At 42.2% G+C, this 16,922-nt stretch overlaps 11 protein-coding genes across 11 annotated transcripts; 5 read left to right on the forward strand and 6 right to left on the reverse strand.

The window, feature by feature from the left end:
- Nucleotides 1–446: 446 nt before the first annotated feature.
- DI09_101p10 (uncharacterized protein) lies at nt 447–1,103 on the forward strand (the record flags this gene model as incomplete). Its single annotated transcript, XM_013384208.1, has 1 exon — nt 447–1,103. The coding sequence occupies one exon, from the start codon at nt 447–449 to the stop codon at nt 1,101–1,103; it is 657 nt and encodes a 218-aa protein (XP_013239662.1).
- A 157-nt stretch (nt 1,104–1,260) lies between these two features.
- On the reverse strand, nt 1,261–3,444 carry DI09_101p20 (uncharacterized protein; the record flags this gene model as incomplete). Its single annotated transcript, XM_013384209.1, has 1 exon — nt 1,261–3,444. The coding sequence occupies one exon, from the start codon at nt 3,442–3,444 to the stop codon at nt 1,261–1,263; it is 2,184 nt and encodes a 727-aa protein (XP_013239663.1).
- Nucleotides 3,445–3,726: 282 nt separating this feature from the next.
- DI09_101p30 (eukaryotic peptide chain release factor subunit 1) lies at nt 3,727–5,130 on the reverse strand (the record flags this gene model as incomplete). The annotated part of the gene is made up of 1 exon (XM_013384210.1): nt 3,727–5,130. One exon carries the CDS (start codon nt 5,128–5,130, stop codon nt 3,727–3,729), a length of 1,404 nt encoding a protein of 467 aa, XP_013239664.1.
- DI09_101p40 (uncharacterized protein) lies at nt 4,967–5,188 on the forward strand (the record flags this gene model as incomplete). The annotated part of the gene is made up of 1 exon (XM_013384211.1): nt 4,967–5,188. One exon carries the CDS (start codon nt 4,967–4,969, stop codon nt 5,186–5,188), a length of 222 nt encoding a protein of 73 aa, XP_013239665.1.
- A 74-nt stretch (nt 5,189–5,262) lies between these two features.
- DI09_101p50 (uncharacterized protein) lies at nt 5,263–6,071 on the forward strand (the record flags this gene model as incomplete). Its single annotated transcript, XM_013384212.1, has 4 exons — nt 5,263–5,287; nt 5,353–5,526; nt 5,644–5,738; nt 5,784–6,071. 4 exons carry the CDS (start codon nt 5,263–5,265, stop codon nt 6,069–6,071), a joined length of 582 nt encoding a protein of 193 aa, XP_013239666.1.
- A 74-nt stretch (nt 6,072–6,145) lies between these two features.
- Nucleotides 6,146–6,711, reverse strand: DI09_101p60 (uncharacterized protein; the record flags this gene model as incomplete). The annotated part of the gene is made up of 2 exons (XM_013384213.1): nt 6,146–6,228; nt 6,258–6,711. 2 exons carry the CDS (start codon nt 6,709–6,711, stop codon nt 6,146–6,148), a joined length of 537 nt encoding a protein of 178 aa, XP_013239667.1.
- Nucleotides 6,712–6,750: 39 nt separating this feature from the next.
- Nucleotides 6,751–7,718, forward strand: DI09_101p70 (uncharacterized protein; the record flags this gene model as incomplete). The annotated part of the gene is made up of 2 exons (XM_013384214.1): nt 6,751–7,281; nt 7,332–7,718. 2 exons carry the CDS (start codon nt 6,751–6,753, stop codon nt 7,716–7,718), a joined length of 918 nt encoding a protein of 305 aa, XP_013239668.1.
- Nucleotides 7,719–7,796: 78 nt separating this feature from the next.
- Nucleotides 7,797–8,695, reverse strand: DI09_101p80 (putative 40S ribosomal protein Rps3; the record flags this gene model as incomplete). The annotated part of the gene is made up of 2 exons (XM_013384215.1): nt 7,797–8,510; nt 8,678–8,695. The coding sequence occupies 2 exons, from the start codon at nt 8,693–8,695 to the stop codon at nt 7,797–7,799; spliced, it is 732 nt and encodes a 243-aa protein (XP_013239669.1).
- A 258-nt stretch (nt 8,696–8,953) lies between these two features.
- Nucleotides 8,954–10,400, forward strand: DI09_101p90 (mitochondrial external NADH dehydrogenase Nde1; the record flags this gene model as incomplete). The annotated part of the gene is made up of 2 exons (XM_013384216.1): nt 8,954–9,236; nt 9,265–10,400. 2 exons carry the CDS (start codon nt 8,954–8,956, stop codon nt 10,398–10,400), a joined length of 1,419 nt encoding a protein of 472 aa, XP_013239670.1.
- Nucleotides 10,401–10,405: 5 nt separating this feature from the next.
- DI09_101p100 (uncharacterized protein) lies at nt 10,406–11,545 on the reverse strand (the record flags this gene model as incomplete). The annotated part of the gene is made up of 4 exons (XM_013384217.1): nt 10,406–10,882; nt 10,966–11,000; nt 11,040–11,297; nt 11,503–11,545. The coding sequence occupies 4 exons, from the start codon at nt 11,543–11,545 to the stop codon at nt 10,406–10,408; spliced, it is 813 nt and encodes a 270-aa protein (XP_013239671.1).
- A 105-nt stretch (nt 11,546–11,650) lies between these two features.
- On the reverse strand, nt 11,651–16,766 carry DI09_101p110 (uncharacterized protein; the record flags this gene model as incomplete). The annotated part of the gene is made up of 3 exons (XM_013384218.1): nt 11,651–15,762; nt 15,794–16,598; nt 16,626–16,766. 3 exons carry the CDS (start codon nt 16,764–16,766, stop codon nt 11,651–11,653), a joined length of 5,058 nt encoding a protein of 1,685 aa, XP_013239672.1.
- Nucleotides 16,767–16,922: the final 156 nt, after the last annotated feature.

Here is a 16,922-nt window from a genome sequence, read left to right on the forward strand (position 1 = left end):
TATCACATTGCCGTCTGATGCATTATATGCTTGCATCTCGAAAAGGTATTTTGTGCTTACATATCGGTTTAGCCCAAATTCTAAAGAGTACCCATCGATGCTGTGTGACCTGGCCTGCTTATCTCCAAAATCGTATCTTGAAAAGCTTGTTTCGATGTTGTGCTCGACCCCAACCAGCGACTTGATGGAAAAGTATTCTTTGTCAGCGGATCAGCTATTTCGAATTTGTTGGAACGCAATAATATTAATCAGCAGATGCGGAAGTTTGTCTTGGGATGCAGTAATTTTTGATGACTTATTATTAGACTCTCAAAGTTTTGGTGGAAAAGCTTGATGGCATCGCATCCGGTGTCCATTGTGATGATAAAAAATTTTATGATTTGCTAAGTTTCCTTGAAAGATCGTCAAATTGCGCAATAAGCCCTGACGAGCCCTCTTTACTGTCTATGGAGAAATTTAGCCTGCTCTGCTTGAATGACAAGAATGTACTATTTGATATCCTTTCGAAATGCCATGATCTCAGCCTCCCAATATTCTCGCAATGTCAAAGAAAACGGTTTTTATTGCTGGCCTTGAGGTCTGCGTTAGCCCTGGATTGTGTGGAAGATGTCATTTGCGTGTTGAAAGAGAATCTCTTTAACCAAATCCCAAGTCTTTATAACACGTTTGTTCTGTTTATTTACCAACTTACGGCGGCAAGTTCTAAAAGGCATGCAGGCTTTTTGGAGCTTATTGAGGATATCGAAAAGGTTTCCGATACCAAGCTGCTTGCTTTGTATGTGCTTGCAAATTTATCCTGCGATAAAGCTTTGATGCTGCATCCTGAAATTAAACAAAGGCTGGAGCAGCAGATCAGCACCATTGCCAATTTGTCTTCACAGACCGTGACGCTCAAGAAGCATAATGGCAAACCCGAGCCCTCCAAAAAAAATCAGAAAAAGAAACTTCGAAGGAGAAAGCTTTACCTTGAAAAGCTATCTAAAAAAAACGGTGGCGCCATCCCACCTCAAAAAGCTAAACCGCTTGATCAATGGACTCCAAAACCAAAGAAAAAGATTGGCAAAAAGAAAACCTACAAAAAGCCTAATGCTGCCACCAAATAAATTGCTCCTAAGGCTTTTACAGCTTTATTGTACCGATAATAAAATGACGATCCTTTGCATCATATCGGGCCTTGGTGAAAATTACACCGTGTTTGCGCACAACGAGCAATCAAGTAGCGAAGATGCCAGTTTCTGGCACAACGAGAATTCGGACATCTTAATTTGCATTTTGGGTGTCAAAATACTTGCTCTTGTACGTGGAGCTGGAGTCGCCAGGTGTTTCAAGATCAGGCACCATTAATAATCTTGTCAAAAGGAAGGACTCGCCAGAGGAGAGGCTGAAAAGGATTTTTCTTTGATCTTGATGCAGGTCGTTGAGTTGGGCAACGTAAATGATGTTGTGTTGTGCAAACTTGTCTGAAAGCTCCCGCAGCCTTTCAAGAGTAAAGATCCTAACAATGTCCTTCCCGTGGCGCTCAATGTAAGACCTCGGTGTTTGGCTGTTTTCCCTCACAAACTGCCTTTTAATTCGATCAAGCAATGAATATATTTTTTGGGTATCGCACGAAATTTGATATTTAAACGCAGTGTATCTGATATCCTTGGACCTCTTGCAGATATTCAAGTTATACGCCTTTAAGGGAAGACCCCTTAAATTGATGTATGTAAACAAGGACGAGGCGGTGTGCCAGCATTTGTTTCGTATGCAGGACGAAAAAAGGCTGTTGATGGCGCCATAGTACATGTCATTCAAAAACGGCTTCACCAGGTGATAAAATCTAGCAAGCTCGCGAATATTGGCACGAACATTGACATAGTAGTAAAAGATGATTAGAATGGTCGTTTTGGTCGGTTCTATTTGGTTTTGTGCCATCAGCAAAAGAATTCTAAAAATAAATGGGTCGACGTTCAGACAGGCAAGTTCGTACAACAGGCTGTCTTTGTAGAACCTTTCATCGACCAGCTTCATGCGATTCCTGAAGATGTTAATGGTATCGAAGAGCTTGCTTGGAGGGGCTTCGAAAAACCGAGCATAAGAAAAGTTCGTTGACTGTGAAAATTTCGCTTCATAAATGCTATAAAGCGTCGTGGTCTGGGCTTCCAAAACATCAAACATATAGTGATTTAGGATTGGATTTTTGTAGCATGCATCGAGAACCAAGTTAATATTGTTGACGTCCAACTTTCCCCAATTCCGGGCAATTCGAAGCGAACCCATAAATGAAACGATTTTGGAAGGGTCGGATTGCGAGTATATTTTTAGCACCAACCCATCGTGATCGGGATCCAAGGGACACCCGGTTTCCTTGCAAAGAACCAGCGGGAGAAATGTTTTACACAATTCAAAGGATGCCGTGTGAATACAAGAGTCCAAAAGGAGGGTTAAATCGTTCGAGGAAAAGCAAAAGTACGGATCACGTGTGTAGTGGTTAAAGATGCTAATGGCGTCTTCCCTACGCTGGCCTCTGATCAGCTCGCCAAGTGCCAAGGTGACGAAAAAGGACGGCTTCAGGTGGTTTTTAATGCACCCATCAATGCTTTCAATGATTGTCAGCATATCCCGAACAGAGCAACACCAAACAATATACAGCTTCCGGATGTCTTCATTAAGAACGCTTGACCCCTTGATTGACCTGTATGCATTCTGAAACAATAGGGAATTTTTATCTGCCGATAAAAGATACAGCCAATAGTAATAAATCAAAGACGTGGGCTGCAGCAGTTTGATTTTCATGTTCACAATCAAGGTGGAGATTGATTGGGCGGCTTTGCATTTGAAAAAAACATACGCCAAGCGTTCGTAGATGCATATTTCGAGAGGAATTTTGAGCACTGACAGATCTTGAAATAGCCCTTTCAAGTGCTGCACCTGTAACGATGGTGTGATTTCGGTGTTGAAATTTGAACCAAACACAGAGGTCAGCTCATCTTTGGGTACCCTTAAAAGCTGGCAAAAGATTTTCATGTTCAAAATATATGGCGAAACCGTCAAGCCATGGTGTTGAAGATCTTGAACAAGCCGATCCAACTCGTCCACCATGGATTTGCACGCAAATTTGAAAGCATACGATTCGAACAGCTCCAATGTCAATGGCTGCTTTTCAAGCAGATATTGCTGTAAGATGTCAACAGAAAAGGGCCCAATATTTCCTCTAATGTACTTTGGAGTTGGATCGTTGGAAAAATACCGCAATGCCCTGTATGAAAATTGGCCTGGAAATTCCTCCTGCCGCTCATTGACATCGTTAGGATCTGAGACTACAGACGGAATTTGATCAAACGACTTGATGGAATATTTTAGCTTGTAAAATATGCCGCCAGGGCCAAAATGAGATCTGATTTCCGCAAAAGGTAAATGGGAAACGCCAAACCCTTTCGGCTTCACAATGGAAGGCAGCATGAAGGTTCAAATTGGTAAAAATTAATTAGCCCACGCCTCCTCTCTCCCATAATTCGAAATTTATTAAATGGGGTTATGTGTGTTTTTGATTTATATTTTTAATTCTAAACTCACGTTATTAAATAATGATGATTAGTTCTGACGATAGGAATTGCCGTCAAAGCCTATATTAGGCAGTGACCGATAATTGAACTTTTCTGAGACCACCCCCCCCATCCATGATAAACAAGCATAGAATTTAAAATTTAAGTACCATCGCCATACTGGCCATCGTCATCATGTTTAATAGTAATAGTCGTCATCGTCGTCGTAGGAATTGTGGCCTTCTCCGCCCCCCAATAGGCCATAATCTTCTAGGGACGGCACTTCCAGTTGATATCTCAAGATTGCACCTATTCCTCCAAAACCTTTTACAAATTGAGATCCTTCTTGACTCTTATCGGTTACAAACTCGAGAGAGGCGCCAAACTCTTTGAAATGCGTAGCAAGCCATTCAAGAAGGGATTCCTTTTCGACAACATCATAGTCAAGTCCGGACGATGGTTCTTGAAAAACCTTTCGATCCTTTTCCTGCTCTTTGTTAAGATGGACAATTTTGATCTGAGAAGCATTGGTTGGCGATCTCAAAGTATATCTATTGATGTCGAGATTTTCCCACACAATAAGGGTTTCAACAGCACCAGAATCGAGAGCAAACAAGGTTTCGTTAACCCCGAAGCAATACCTATTTGTATCGAGCGCAATTTCGTCAAAGTATTTTTGAATAAGCTTCTTTTCTTGGACAAACTTGACATTTAGAAGCACTTCCTGGCACAAATCAATTGCCTGGTTGAAGCCATTTTCTCCGCCATATGAAACATCCACGGTTTTGATTACTTTAACCTGAAGACGTTGGTCAAACATATCGGATGTCTTGAGCTCCGTTTTAAAATCAGCAGATCCTGCAAGGATAAGGCCAGCAACGTTGACACGGTCATTGGTTATAAATACTTGAACAGCAACCTCGGCCACTTTTCTTACATAGTTATGCCGCTTTTCCATTCGAAGCCGAGAAAACCGAAGAGCAGATTGGCCTCCCCTTCCGTGCTTCTTTGGCAAATCCACGGAGAGTTTGTGAAGAACTTCGCGAGTATTTCCACAAACGGTTCCAAAAAGAGATCCGTTTCCATCCATAATGATGAATCCAAACTTCATGTCGGACTCCAATAATTCTGAAAGGGCCTCGGTGTGGAACTTGTTATCGCAAAGATACAGAGAGGTATTGATTGGCTTAAAGGGCTCCATATCAATGTTTACTAGCTTTTCCTTTCCCTCATCAGTTAGAACGGTGCCGCAATAAATGACGAGCCCGTTTTGCGGGACCTTGTTATAGAGCTTCAGCCTATTTTGTGTAGAGGTGATGGCGGATAAAACCGACTGGCGGTTGACACGGCTTTTGATATTCGATGCCGTTCCAAACTCGTCAGCCAGCATTTTGGAAATCCTTGATATCTGGTCGCGAGGCGGGATGATTAACGATATCATGGATGTGCCATTGCCTCGAGCAGCCTCAAGAGACTTGACTAGTTTTTTGATCTTCCACATTTCTATGCTTCTGTCTGAATCATCCATGCAGGCACTTGAAGATGAATTGCTGGAGGAAGCACCTGTAGAGCTGGACGGCCCACCAAGAATGGATGATGACATAACAGCGCACAAAAAATTTCTGCAAAATTTCTGCAAAAAGTCTAAATTAAAACATTAATTTAATATTAAATCCGCCACTGCAATCAATGATCAATGGCAAGTTCGGGAGCGATCCACATACTCTAAATATGAATGCCTATTTTCGAGGCACCTCGACGTACGATTCTCTGCTAAAAATATTGATCATTGGCGATTCAGGTACTGGTCGTGGCTAAGATTTAGGGGTCGGCAAAAGCTGTCTTTTGATGAGGTTTTGCGACGATATGTTTACGCCCTCCTTTATTTCTACGATTGGGATCGACTTTAAAATCAAAACAGTCACCATTAATGGCATGAAGGTTAAGCTTCAAATTTGGGACACGGCTGGCCAGGAGCGTTTCCGAACCATTACCACAGGTATTGTTTTGTGCTAATTGTCGCAGCATATTACAGAGGAGCAATGGGAATTGTCATCGTCTATGACATCAATGAGGAAAAGTCTTTCAACAGTTTGTTCTCGCTTGCTAATGTTAGACGTGCAAGAGTGGCTTCAAACCATTTCCCAGCAGGCCGATCCAAACGTCAGGCTGATCCTTGTCGGAAATAAATGCGATTCAAAGCATGAAAGGGTATTTCTAATCTTTTGATTGCCATAGCAAGTTAGCTATGAAAAGGCGCTGCTATTTGCTCAAGAAAAAAAAATGGATTTCATCGAGGCATCTGCTAAAGAAGACATTTGTGTGGATGAGATTTTCTTGAGACTGGCAACGTCCATCTCAAACGATCTAAAAAAAACGGAGTCCCTTAGTCAGCCCTCATCTCCTTTAATGGAATTGAGGCAACGGGGAAAAGATACCAGGCGATCTAATCCCAATCCCATACTCCATGTAGACTTAAATACGGTGAACAAAACTTCTGAATGCAGCAATAAGAAGCAACACTCATTTAGAAGATGCTGTTAGCGGAACGTTTATTTAAGAATAAAAAATAAAAATGGAAATTAAACACAAACTTTGCAGCCCCAAATCAGGCGCTATTATTTAAGGGCCGATCGCTTCATACGCTGCTCAGCGATACGTTTGCGATCCTTGTTGAACAGATCTCTCAACTGTCGAATTTCTAAAATAAATAAAAAGCCCCCTAAATACCTTCAAAATTCTTGGTTTTCCGGTCCCTTCGATAAAAATTTGGGATAATAGCAGGGTCCTGGTATTTATCCAGTCCCTCCACTGGTTTGACACTGGATGGGTCGTAGAAAGCGAAAAGACAATCATTGGTGCTATGAGTGCAGAGTGTTGGTGCGGAATCAAGAGATGCAGCAATGTTTCGACCCCTTTTGTGAACAACTGTGGTAAATCCGTCTTTATCAACGATCGGGGCCGAGTCAGAAAGATCTTTCTTTTTCTTTTTAGAGGCTTTGGAAAGAAGGTCGTCTTTTGCACGCTGTTCAAGAGCCATATCGTAAGAGCGGACAATTGCTTCACATTTAGAAACAAGAGCATCGATTGCCGAGTTTCTGGCACCAAAATTAATATTTCCACGGTGAATCCGCTGCGAATGATATGTCGCAATAAGCTCCGAAACAAAGCAGGTTAGAGGCATATAAAAAATTAAATTTTAATTGAAAATAAACGAACATACATGGGCTCCTCCATAATTGAGGACAAAATATTTAGAAGTATATACAATTGCATTCGAAAATATTACGACGCTTCAGCTTCCAGGGAAATAATATTTTCATTCGATGCAAGCTTCTTTTGTGGGAAATTTCCGGGCGTCAACAGGAATACCCTTGAGGCTATATTCCGCCTTTTTTGGCAGCGGCGTATTCTTCTGCATGCTCATACCTTTAAGGACCGGTCTGGGCCAGCGTCGGATCTGCTTGCAAAGTTTCCTTTTAATATTAATGATAGAATCACAGAGGTCCCACATTCAATTATGGAGATCTCCATTCGATTCATGATGCCGCCTTGCTTCATAATCCGAGTTGTTTTGGGAGAATTTATTCGGTCGTCCAATGAATCTTTTGACCCTGTTGCGTTAAAGGGTTGGATGAACGCCCCTCATACAATTCCAAATGCTTCTTTGTCCAAGGCAGCGTTGTTAGCAATAGAGGCTGATGAGATTGCCTCTCCCCTGGCCGATGCAAAGAAACAGTGGGCGGTTGTAATGGTAACCATCATAGCGAGACTGGGATGCAGTATGAACAGGCTTTGATACAGCTTGTGTCTAAACTTGATCTGCCGTTCATCGAGGAACAGGGTATGAGAAAATTAGGATATCCCAAAACGCCGGACATTTTGCTGCCTGTTCCGATCGGTAGCGGTTTGTTGTTGTTATCTTGGCTAGCATTCGGCAACTTTGTTTCAAATTGGATTGAAAGTAAGGCCCTTTTTGGGGATATAAAGACGCACGAAAGATATCTAAAAAATCAGTATTTGACTTACTACAACAGGTATGATCCACTGGTGGCCATAATGTGTAGATATGGGCCTGGAATAGTGATCTACTGGTTTGGGTTTACCAAGGAAATCCTCAATTTCACAGAATCCGTCATGGTTGTAGATTCGCTTCCAGAACATATCACCATGCTTACGGCGGACGAGTAGACCCCGTAGTCCTTGTATTTATTATAAACCAGTGTAGCATCATAAAGACTAGCACAAGGACCCCTTAATGAAATTTATTTAATTGCTCAGAGCGATTCGGGAAATACCTTCGGTGATGTGTTGAGGGCGCAGAGTAAAGTCTTGGGTTTCCACGGTAACGTTCATATGATTTTCATCCTCTTTGGGCTCATAAATAAGGACTTGATCTGGGAGAGGTTTTTTAGGACCAGTGCGACCAGTTGGATCGTATGGAAGCATAATTTTAACCTTTACACCCAAAACACCTTGACGAAGAAGGACGTGGCGCGTAGCGGAATCAATATAATCGGCAGAAGGTTGACCGGAGTGGACCAAAAATCCGTCTGAAAATTTCATTGCCTTTGCACGTTGTCCACGGATTTTACCAGAGACAATAACCTCACAGCCTTTAGCACCAGCTTCCATAGCATAACGAAGGACAGAATAGCATGCTTTTCGCACAGCAACGGACGCAAGGAGCTTGAAGCGAAGAGATTCGCATTGGGCAATAGCACAAAGTCCACGATTCTCAACACGTTCAATGAAAAGCTCGATCTTGCCATCTTCAAATTGGAAGCGCTTTTGGATGAGCATGGTGAGCTCTTTGATGCGCGTTCCACGTTCACCAAGGACCAAGTTTGGTCTAGTGGCTCTAATGATGATTTCTGTACGATGTGCGGTGACTTTGATCTGAAGGCCAGCATATCCAGCCTCCGAAAGCTGGCGAGTAAAGAACTCGTTCAACTCAGCATAGAAAACACCGTCAGCAACAAACTATGGCGTTAGGGTGAGAATATTGATGGATGAAAAACATATATTTTAGCTCAGATGCCGGTCCATTACACTACATCGACCGAATACAAAATAGTCAATGTTCAAACAAGAGGTGTCAGAAATAAACTTTGCATCATCATTGCGAATGCTTTGAAAAAAGGGCTTACCTTGCGCTTAATATTCATCTTAATAGCTCCCATGGCTGTGTATCAAGTAGAATTACAAAAAATGAAAGAATTACAACAGGCGCAAATTCACAATGTAATTAGTACATTTACAATTTAAACATTTAAAGTGCAATTAAAGGCCCCAATTTAATTTTGATGAATAGACGTTTATCGGCATCAACTTTGTTATCATCGTTATCAATCGTGCAAAATTCGGGCTTTTTTACAACTCACCATATACGGATTAGTACGCCAAAGTCGGATTCTTTTTTGAGCATGAGAAATTTTTCAGACACAACCTTGTCCAATAGAACCGAACACTTGGTAATTATTGGGTCTGGTTGGGGAGCTTATCGGGCTCTTCGAAAAATTGACCAGTCAAAATATAGAATAACGGTTGTTTCGCCAAAGGATTATTTCGTATTTACTCCTTTTCTTACTGGCGCTTCGGTGGGCTCCATTGAAGATAGGGCGGCGATAGAATCTATCAGAAACCAACAGTCTGGAGGCATGTTTTTTTCTGATAACCAATTTAGCTCTCTCCCACATACTGGCCTCCGTCACTGAAATTAATTTTCAAAAGCAAGTCTTAAAAGCCAATACAACGATTCCAGTAATATCGAACTCTTCTTCCCTCTTAGCCTCCGCTATCCCAAACGCCAAATTAGATATCGAGCTGTCATATGATAAACTGATTATTGCTTGCGGTGCCGTGGTGAATACTTTTAATACACCAGGCGTTTCAGAGCATGCGCATTTTTTGAAAGATGTGACTGATGCACAATCGATAAGATCGAAAATTATGTCTCTGTTTGATGAAGCAGATATTCCTGGAACTTCTGAAGAACGGAAACGTTCTTTGCTTCACTTTGCCGTGGTCGGTGGCGGTCCAACAGGAGTTGAATTTCTTGGCGAACTTTACGACTTGGTCCATAATGACCTTAGTCGTGTATTCTCCAAAGATCTAATTTCACACGTCAGCATGTCTTTATTTGATGTAGCACCCAAGATTATGTGCACATTTCATCCTTCACTTGTGGAATACACAGTTGGGGAACTTCAAAAAAGGCCATTTATTTCAATAAGAACGTCAACATCCATCTCAAAAATATCAAAAGACGAAATTTTTGTAAAAAGCCCGAAAGAGGAAATAGTTCCGTATGGCTTTCTATTGTGGGCAACTGGGGTTTCTCCGTCCCAACTTACACGCTCACTGGCATCTTCTCCGCGTATTGAAGGAAGACCAGTCATCGATTCCAAGTCAGGAAGACTCCTAACCGACGCATATTTAAGGGTTATGCGAGAGGAATCGTCCAAATCGGTTCCATTCGCTAATGTTTGGGCTATCGGTGATTGTGCTGGCCCCGAATATCCCCCCACTGCTCAAGTAGCTAAACAAAAGGGCGAATATGTTGGAAGCTTAGTCAATAAGCTTCATCTTGACAATGATATTAACGAGAATAGAAAGATTCGTCCATTCGTCTATAAGGACAGAGGCTATATGGCCTACATTGGGAAAGGAAAAGCTGTTGTTGGGCTTAGTGTTATCGGAAAAGACCTACGTCTTTTCAGTGGAAAATTTGCCAGACTCCTTTGGGATTCAGCTTACCTCTCCATGTTGACTTCTTGGAGGAATCGAGTTCTTGTTCCTCTGTATTGGACTCTTGCCTCATGGTTTGGAAGAGAAATTTCTTGCATAAAGAAAAATCCAACTATAAAATAAAACGCTTACCAAATTTTCTCAACTAAACAAAGGAGTTCTGGCATTTTTATCCGAAAACAGGGATTCTTAACAAGACATTTGAGCGCAATTGAGCGCCAATGGCTCCACCCATCAGAGGACTCCGTTTGAGACGGCGGGGACTCCGGGATTTCTACCTGAGAATCCGCATTGGTGATTAGGGAAACTTTTTCTTTTAGCGATATTTGGCTTGAAAGGGAGAACGGCAGCTTTCCAACCAACATTTCATGAAGAATGCACCCCAGCGCCCAAATATCAGCTGCGGTTCCCATTTCAACAAATGAGGATGCTACAGGGAAATCCACAATGGACACCTTCAAAGATTCTGGCGCCATATATGAAAGCGTACCCATTTGGGTGTCTTTGTCAACAAGAACAACGTCATCCTCGTTTACAATCCATTTAGAAATGCCGAAATCGATTAGTTTTAACGTTGCCCCTTTGCATAGGACAAAGTTTGAGGGCTTTACATCACAATGGATAAGATTAGAAGAGTGCAAGCAAGCAACGCCTCGCACCGCCTATAAAAAGAGATTTCATCGGATACCTGTGGAAAAAAATATGCAATAAATCGAAGATCGCCTAGTAGAGTTAGGTCACCAAGGCATATGATAAACTTACCAATTTTTTCCGATGTCAATAGCGCCGAAAGGGTGGCCTCTCCTCTTTCAAGGATGATGATTTCTCTTGCAATGGAGGCATCAATCAGCTGTATACAATGTGGCTTTCCAACCAAGTTTTCCAGAATTCGTTGCTCATGTTCGCAAAAATTGAACCCCGAATTGGAGGATGTAGATGAGCGCGAAAATATCTTAATAGCGACCAGCTTGGAATCTTCGACGCAAAATGCGGAGTATATTTTCGCGGAAGCACCACGCCCTATTTCGCACAAGAGGCAATAGGTTTTGTCGTTTAGAACCTATGTTTACATGAGGCTAGCTTTGTACCATAAATTTCAGCCTTGACGAGTTATTTGTTGTTGTCAAGCCGAGGGCTGATGGTTTTTGTGGAGGATCTGCAAGTTCGGCCTCGCTTGGCTTGGTGGATTTGAGAGGAGGACCTTTGGATTATAAAAAGGCAATACCCAATAGGCCCCTTGAGCGTTTCGTTGATTTTCCGTCATCCATGATGGCCAAGAAGAAACGCTACACTATTTTGCAAAGTTCAAACATTTTCAATAATTTTATTTGGCTGTAAGGGAATTCCAAAACATACAACGTTATATTTAAACATCATGTGGACGCCAGAGTTGTGTACAGCTGAGAAAGATCAGAAAAGGAGGAAATCTCGCTGCGAGCCATTCTTTTTGCCGAAGACGACCAGCACGTATATACAAATGACCATAATAAATCGTGAAGCTCATTTCTGGGGACCGACGAGAGATTTCCCAACTTTTCTTTGGCCTCCTCAGAGTTTAGCAGTAGGGAATCAATATGCATGCCAACGTTAAATAAAATAGACCTTTCTTTAGCAAGGACAAGCTCGTCATTATCTTCAAGCTCGGTTTCATCACTTGGAACCGGTTTTTTGACATCAGTCGTGTCACTAGAAGCGTCATCAATCTCATACTTGTCATTTTCATCGTTATCATCAAGCATCAAAAGATAAGTTTTAACGGGCAAAAAGAGCCTTTTGAATATCTTTCGATATTCGGCTGGAAGATTTGCATCCGAGTTGGATGGGCCGGCTGAGGATTGCGAAGGTGCGGTCCTCTTTGGTCTGAACTCGAGCTTTTGCTGATGAACCCCAGGTGATCTTTTAGGAGCACATGTGTGATGCTCTTTTTTTGCCTCTTTTTTGGAGGTTTTTTCAGGCCTGTTGGCCAGTAACACGGTGAGCAAGTAGTCTGCTCTTCGCTTTAAATGTTCCTCTGTAGGTGCAGGTCCTTTAAATGAGGATCCTTTGCCAAGCAATTTTACCTTCTTCGAAAGGGGCTGCGACGAAGCGATAACATCGATCCAATTCCCGTATCCCTTCGATACGACGCCACAAAGCAATGCAGCATCATCCTTCAGCTGCCATGGAATGCTCCAGTTTACCGGGGTTTTGAGGGTAATTTTCTTTTGACAAAGAAAAGCATGGACATTTGGATACGAGTCTGCTTGCGAGGAAGCAATCGCAAATAACAGATCCAGACTTTCCAATCGCTTCAAAAATGAAACGGGAGATATGTTCAGCCCAAAAACCTTTGAAGAGGAAATCCCGGAATGCGAAACAGAGGCGTCCTCCTCAGAATTCTTTTCAACCGCCAGTTGGTTCAATATTTCTTCAAGCTTTTCGCACAAAAAAGAATTCAACTCGGAAGTTGTACCAAAATTCAGATATTTGCATGCCAGCATACTTTGTTCCTTGTTTTCTTCGTGATTAAGCAAAAGCCCACGATGTCCAAAAGCAGAGAGCTGATAAAGAACCCATCTCATTTGTGGATAAAGATTGGACTTTACCGCTGCATTGTTGGCCTCAACTTCACTTCCAATGCGCCCACTGATCGATGCATTCCACAGGGTTAAAATTCCGGAGGAAGTCGACGAATATGACGTCGATTCAAGGGAAGGTTTTTCCCTTTCTTCCCTTTTCATCGGGGCAGTGGCTCGAGCTCCTCGCTTGCGGTTTTCCTGCTGAAGCTCCATTGCCTTGATCCTGTCAGACTCTTCTTGAGCAACACGATTGCCAAGGGCGAGCTCGGATTTTGGAATGATCTCAGACCATGCAAGTGCGCCAGACAAGTCTGCAACACGGAAGGAATCCAGAAATGACTCATCTTCGGCACTGGATTGCGAGAGCCCCACTTCCTCTTTGGTAAGATTGTCTTCTGCTTTGATCAGAATGGTATCTAAATCGAGCATTGCCGTTGAAGCGGGCCGAGAAAAGAGTAGCTGTAAGGTTCCGGAGTGACTGGCGCCCTCCGCAGTGGCTGTGGTCGTTGAAGAGTCATCCTCAAAGTGCTGAGCAGATGTATCGAAGGAATTCGTAATCATAATTTGGGCAAATAGAGATGAAGAATCATTAAGGAGGCCAGTGTCTGCATGCTCCTGAAAAAGAGCCTTGGCTCCAAACTGCAGAATCTTTTGAAACTCTGCTGAAGAATTGGACGAGGGAGATGTTAGCGAAGACGATGTCTTTGAGCGGTCCATTTTTTGGATCACAAGGTGATCAAGGACCATTTTCTTTTTTGCTCTCTCTAGAATTTGCTCCTCAACGGTTCCCTTTGAGACAAGGCGGTATACGGACACGGCCTTTGTCTGCCCAATTCGATGGCATCTAGCCATTGCTTGGAGATCGTTTTGGGGATTCCAATCAGAATCAAAAAGGATGACCGTATCAGCTGTGGTCAAGTTGATACCTAATCCACCGGCCCTTGTAGATAATAAAAAAACCGGAAGCGCTGCTCCGGAAGAGTTGAACCTTTCAATTTGCTTGTTCCGATCCGCAGAAGAAGTTCCTCCATCAAGCCTGCAATGTCGAATGCAACGTAGCGTGAGAAACTCGCTCAAAATGTTCAACATCAAGACGGATTGCGAAAAAATCAAAATACGATGCTCCTCTGCAAGAAGGCGCTTTAGTAGAGCATCAAGAAGCACCATTTTGCCGGAATGAAAAATTATGCCCTCCGAATCCATGTCCCGAGCAATTTGAGTAATCGGCGAGTTAGAAAAAAGATATGGATGAGAGGAAGCTTTTCTAAGCTCGTTCACAATATTAAGGAGCGAGGCGGACCCCTTAGTTCCGGCATTTCCATAGCTCCTGTTCAATTCCGAATAATTTCGTGTCAGAATCCATTTATAAAGCCGCTTTTGAAGCGGAGACAATTCAACTCGTAATATCCGCTCCTGCTTCATTGGTAGTGATTTTTCAACATCTTTTTTTAGCCTCCTTAAGAAATGTGGCTTGAGCGAGGTGTGTAGTTGCTCGAGCACCTTTGAGGAGTCTTCAGAACTCATCATTTCAGAAAGAAGCATTTGATCTTCCATTTTGAATTTATCTGGTTCCAAAAAGGAAAGCAAAGCATAAAGCTCTTGAATCGAATTTTGCAAGGGGGTGCCCGTTATCAAAAGCCTATTTGCAAAAGAAAATTCCTCCCGCAGGGTCCGATAAAGCAAGCTATTTACGTTCTTCAAACGATGGGCCTCATCTACAACCAGCAACGACCATTTTATCGATGAAGATCCCAAAATTTGCTTGTCTTTCATAACAAGCTCATATGTGGTTAAGAGGACGTTAAATGAAAGGTTTCCTTTCTTGCGTGAGAACATTGTATTGTTTCCCGGGCTGTTTATCGCAGTTGAGCCATCATAGAAATCATAATCCAGTATGACTTTTCTGGACAATCCATCCCCCAAATATAAAAGAGTGCGAAGAGAGGCAGGTGCCCATTGTTCGAAGGTCTTCTTCCACGCTTGAATGGTAGAAAGAGGCACAATTACGATGAAAGGCCCATCTATCTCCATTACCTCGAAAAGATACACAATAAGGGCTACAGATTGGATGGTCTTTCCCAGCCCCATTTCATCGGCCAAAAGCGTATTTATATTCCGATGCCAGGCATATGAGAGCCAATTCAAGCCAGCCAATTGATAATCTCTCAAAACTAGAGATCCATCTTTGTCATTTCCGGAGCCAATCCATGCCGGTTGCTCCTCCATTCGCACAAAAACGGGCCGATTTTTTGGATTGGTGATTAGCGGGGATGGTAAAGAAGTCGATGGGAATCTCACAATCGATGATTCGGCCATATTTTTGATGGCCTCCGCCAGAGCTGGGAAGGTCCAATCATCTAGGGTGGATTCCCAGGTAGATTCTGAATATGGCAGGTTGCACCATTTGATCAGAACTTCTTCTGGATGTCTGGAGAGAATCTTTTCAGGAACCATCCAAGATCTCCATTGGACAATCAAGAGTTCTCGCCCTATAATTGTATATTCATGTGGGTCCAGGGTTTCTTCTCCATTCAGACCAACCGGGTCAAGTTCAGAAAGCTCTTCCCTTTCGGGTATCCCATCAATAATGTGCTTTTGAATGTATATGTCTGCCTTTTTGTACAACTGGCATCTGGAAGACATCTGGTGATAAGGGACCCAGGAATTCCACCAATGTGAGCGATCTTTCCATTTTATAAGCAATAATAGTCGTTTTGAAGCAATGATTTTCCTCATCGAAATTGGAGAAAGAGAGGATGGTATGGTTCTTTGGCTAATCCCAGCCTCTCCAGTTGCAAGACGATCAATCCAAAACAACTCCTCTTCATCACCATTTGCATTTTCTCCACTTGAGAGGTTAGAAGAAGACAATTGGGATTCTGAAAGCCATATATGATCCATAATACGATCGATATGAATGGCTGGCTCTATGAAATAATAAAATGCAACGCTCCATACCATAAATAGTAGAAACGAGGCCATCCAAGCATCTAAATGGCTGTTGGAATTGAGGTTTGGATGCAGCTTTAGATTTGGACTTTTTCTTTGAAAAATAGTCCTTTGCATCATTATCTTCAAAATCGCCATCGCTTGAACTGGGATCGTTTTCAATATCAGAACTATCATCGACAATAGAGGAGCGTCTATTTCTTCTTGAAGAGGATGAAAATGCTTTCTCATTTTCAACAGACGAGGATGAGAAAGAGCCGCTATTATCAACGATAAGGTCGTCATTATCGTTTTCAAAATCGGCAATATCATTTTCTTTATAGCTAACTTGAGGTCTTGCTCTGGAAGAAAATCTTCTAAATGAGACATCAGTTGATCCAGAGAGATAGGCTCTTTTCCTTCTTGTAGAAACATCATCAGCATCAGAATCAGAATCATCATCCTGCAGTTCATCATCAGAGTAGAGTGTGTTCTTCTTTCTATTTCCCATGGTAGAATTAAAATTCCGCTCCGCGTCATCGATAATTGCCTCCTTCCTATATTTTGGCTGGTTGACACCAAGATACCGGAGTGAACGACGAGGTGCCTCGCTTGTCACGTTGCTAGAGATATCAATGTCACTACTATCCCTTACAAGAATATTCTCGTTGTCTGATGATGCTGAGGAAGACGAAAAGTCGATCGATTTAGATGATCGATGGCCAGAAGCATCAAATGGATCTGTGTTTGGAAAGGAAATTTGAGGCTCATATTTAAACCGCAATCTTGGAGGCAATGCAGAAATACTTGGAATCTCAGGATGGGGCGGTATCTCCTTTCCAATGCAGGACGAATAAATTACGCGCTCCGTAGAAGGACGGTTATCAATGGCCGCAGTGGAGGGGATAATTTCCTCCTCTTCATCTCTTTTCCCATTTTCAAATAGTGGATTGAAAGACACAGAATCTAATGTATCGCTTTCATTGCTTGAATATGAATTCATTTTGGACTTAATCGATCTGAACGATTACTGATGGAGAAAATAATAAAATTTAGTAATTTTAAAATCCAAATTTTTTATACCGCTTTTCAGAATGTTTCTAATGTATTAAGTCCAAAATGAATTCATATTCAAGCAAAAAAAGCGATACATAAGATT

The sequence above is a fragment of the Mitosporidium daphniae genome (assembly GCF_000760515.2).
Source record: "Mitosporidium daphniae strain UGP3 chromosome Unknown contig-101, whole genome shotgun sequence".
In the NCBI taxonomy this organism is placed as follows: Eukaryota; Fungi; Microsporidia; genus Mitosporidium; species Mitosporidium daphniae.